General features: G+C 66.5%; 1 protein-coding gene across 1 annotated transcript; it reads right to left on the minus strand.

Moving 5' to 3' along the window:
* Window positions 1–892: 892 nt before the first annotated feature.
* LOC105995178 (extensin-like) lies at window positions 893–2,618 on the minus strand. Its single transcript, XM_013028873.1, has 2 exons — window positions 2,447–2,618; window positions 893–1,476 (listed from the first exon to the last, which is right to left on the minus strand). The coding sequence occupies exons 1-2, from the start codon at window positions 2,616–2,618 to the stop codon at window positions 893–895; spliced, it is 756 nt and encodes a 251-aa protein (XP_012884327.1).
* Between the last annotated feature and the right edge of the window lie 312 nt (window positions 2,619–2,930).

Consider the following 2,930-nt stretch of genomic DNA (forward strand, 5'->3'; position numbering starts at 1 on the left):
CGGGGCTGCTGGAGAACACAGAAAAAGAGCACATGGCACACGAGGTTGCTAGAGAACACAGAACAAGAGCCCACTGCACACGGGGCTGCTGGAGAACACAGAACAAGAGCAAACTGCACACGGGGCTGCTGGATATCACAGAACAAGAGCTCACTGCACACGGGGCTGCTGGAGAACACAGAACCAGAGCACACTGCACACGGGGCTGCTGGAGAACACACAACGAGGACACACTGCACACGGGGCTGCTGGAGAACACAGAACAAGAGCACACTGCACATGGGGCTGCTGGAGAACACAGAACAAGATCACACTGCACACAGGGCTTCTGGAGAACACAGAACAAGTGCACACTTCACACTGGGCTGCCGGAGAACACAGAACAAGTGCACATGGCACACGGGGCTGCTGGAGAACACAGGCCCCGGGCACAATGCACACGGGGCTGCCAGTGAACACAGGTCCTGGGCACTCGGTACACAGGGCTGCCCATCTGAGGGACACTGGCTGTGGGCCGACCCCTCGGTCTCTGTGGCCAGCGTGATTTGTCACGAACCTGCCACTGACCAGCTGTGTGTCGGAGGCTGTATCCAGGAAGACCAACTGTGTCCTGCAGAGGAGCCAGGGCCCAGAGCCCGGGGCTGTGCAGCACCCGTCCAGCCACGCCACACCCTGGGGTGGCCAGCATTGCCAGTAAACAGGAAGCCAGAGTGGCGCTGTGACTCAGTGGTGGAGCGCCCGCCTAGAGCTGATGAGCGAGGGACAGCGCCCAGGCCAGAGTGCAGGCCCCACAATGGACAAAAGCAAACCAAGAAACAAAGACCTTCCGCCAGGCGTCGTGGTGCAGGCCTGTAGTCCCAGCATGGGGGCGGCTGTGGCAGGGGTCACAAGTTCAGCGTGCAGCCTGGGAGACGGATGAGAAAAACTGAACAAACACCACCACAGCGGGCCCGAGGCCCAGGCTGGGGGCTGGGGGTCCCGGGCTGGGGGCTGGGGGCCCAGGCTGGGGGCTGTGGGTCCCGGGCTGGGGGCTGGGGGTCCGGGCTGGAGGCTGGGGGCCCAGGCTGGGGGCTGTGGGTCCTGGGCTGGGGGCTGGGGGTCCCGGGCTGGGGTCCGTGGGTCCCGGGCTGGAGGCTGTGGGTCCCAGGCTGGGGGCTGGGGGCCCAGGCTGGGGGTTGGGGGTCCCAGGCTGGGGGCTGTGGGTCCGGGCTAGGGGCTGGGGGTCCCGGGCTGGGGTCCGTGGGTCCCGGGCTGGGGGCTGGGGGTCCTGGGCTGGGGGCTGTGGGTCCCGAGCTGGGGGCTGGGGGTCCTGGGCTGGGGGCTGGGGTCCGTGGGTCCCCGGCTGGAGGCTGTGGGTCCTGAGCTGGGGGCTGTGGGTCCTGGGCTGTGGGCTGGGGTCCGTGGGTCCCAGGCTGGGGGCCTCAGGTCCTGAGTCCCGGGCTCGGGGCTCTTTATGACCCACTGTGGCCAGACAGGCTAAGGAGGCCGCAAAGATGGTGGGTGACGGTGCATGACTCCACGGGGAAGGGCGGGCTTTGTGGGCCGCGGGGCCCAGCCTCCCACCCCCACGCCTGGCCCTGCCACCCGCTCTGGGAGGCAGAGGGCACCGAGGGGGCTTTGTGGCCCAGAAGCAGCCAGCAGAGGGGAGAGGGAAGGACAGCGGCTCCGGACAGCCTCCGGGTTCAGCAATGACCCGCTGGAGACTTCCAGACGCCCAGTGACTGTGCCAGAGCCTGGCTCAGCCCTGGAGAGGCTGATGGGAGGTTGAAGGCCAGCCTGGGCTCCGTGGCTGGACGCGTGCTTGCACGGACAGGGCCGGGCCGCTCTCGCACAGCGGAGGGGAGGACGTGCGTGTCCTCTGGGCAGCCCAGCGGCTCCCTCGCCGGGCGCGCGGGCCTTGCCACCCTCATCCGGCAGGGCAGCGCGGGCCTGCCGCTGGCCGGGTGGACGCAGCCGCTGGCCGGGTGGACGCAGCCGCTCTCCTGCCCCCTCACTCCCGCCCTCCATGCAAAGAAGCAGCCCCACGCCGCTGGGCACCGGCTTGCCTTCTTCCCAAAGGAGTTCAAAAGTGGAGAGCTGATTTGTATTCAGACACCAGACGGACTGCGGCAAGCCCAGCTGGGCGGGCCGGGCGGACCCTCCTCTGGGGGAGGGGGAGGGAGGGCTTCCCGGGGTCGGCTGCTCCCCTCCCCTCCTCCCCCAGCTTCCATAACCCTCCGCCCCTGCTGGGAACCGCTGCTCTTTGTGATGAGCACAGCTGATCCGCCCTCAGCATTGGAATTTTGGAGGCTCTCCAAGGATCCCCGCTCCGGGCTCTCTCGCGCATCATCTGCATACATTTGTATAAGTTATGCGTGGCTGTGCACTTCTCTTTAACGTTGCCGCCTAATGAGATCACTCAGACAGGCACGTTAGAAACAGGCTGGACTGCGGGGCTGACCCTCACGGTGGGTCACTGGCGTGATCGCTGGAGTGCATTTGCCCTGCTTGTGGTGGTAATAAAGCCTCCTGCGGCCACGAGGAGGGCCGGAGGGCACGGCGCACTCGCCCACGGCCCTGTGCGGTGTCGGGACAGAGCGGCCACTCCCACACCAGAAACCAGCCAGAAGTCCTGGCATGCGTAAGCATTTCGCCAGCTGGGTGGAGAAGAGCGGCGCGGGGGTGGGGGCACATAGTAAAATACACCGGACAAGATGGTAACAGCCCCACAGTGTTGCGGCCTCAGTGGGGGGATCATGGGGGCCGTGGCCTCTGCGTGGCGATCGTGGGGGCTGGCTGGAGACAGGACCCCTCGTGTACCCACGGGAGACCCAGCGGTGTCACAGGTGAGAGTTAACGGCCTGGCAGGATGCCAGCCTGATCGCGCAGGACTGGAAGCCAGCCCAGCTCTCCCGCGATTTACGTGCAGCCGCGGGAGGCCGAGGGCATCT

Source organism: Dipodomys ordii, unplaced genomic scaffold, assembly GCF_000151885.1.
Source record: "Dipodomys ordii isolate 6190 unplaced genomic scaffold, Dord_2.0 Scaffold115, whole genome shotgun sequence".
Taxonomy (NCBI): domain Eukaryota; kingdom Metazoa; phylum Chordata; class Mammalia; order Rodentia; family Heteromyidae; genus Dipodomys; species Dipodomys ordii.

Bases quoted from the DNA above. Each gene is read 5' to 3' on its own strand.
- LOC105995178 (XM_013028873.1), bottom strand. From the start codon at position 2,618: ATGCCAGGACTTCTGGCTGGTTTCTGGTGTGGGAGTGGCCGCTCTGTC. The intron at 1,477-2,446 runs GTGAGGGTCAGC...CGGCCTCCTTAG, and splicing joins GATCACGCCAGTGACCCACC to CCTGTCTGGCCACAGTGGGT.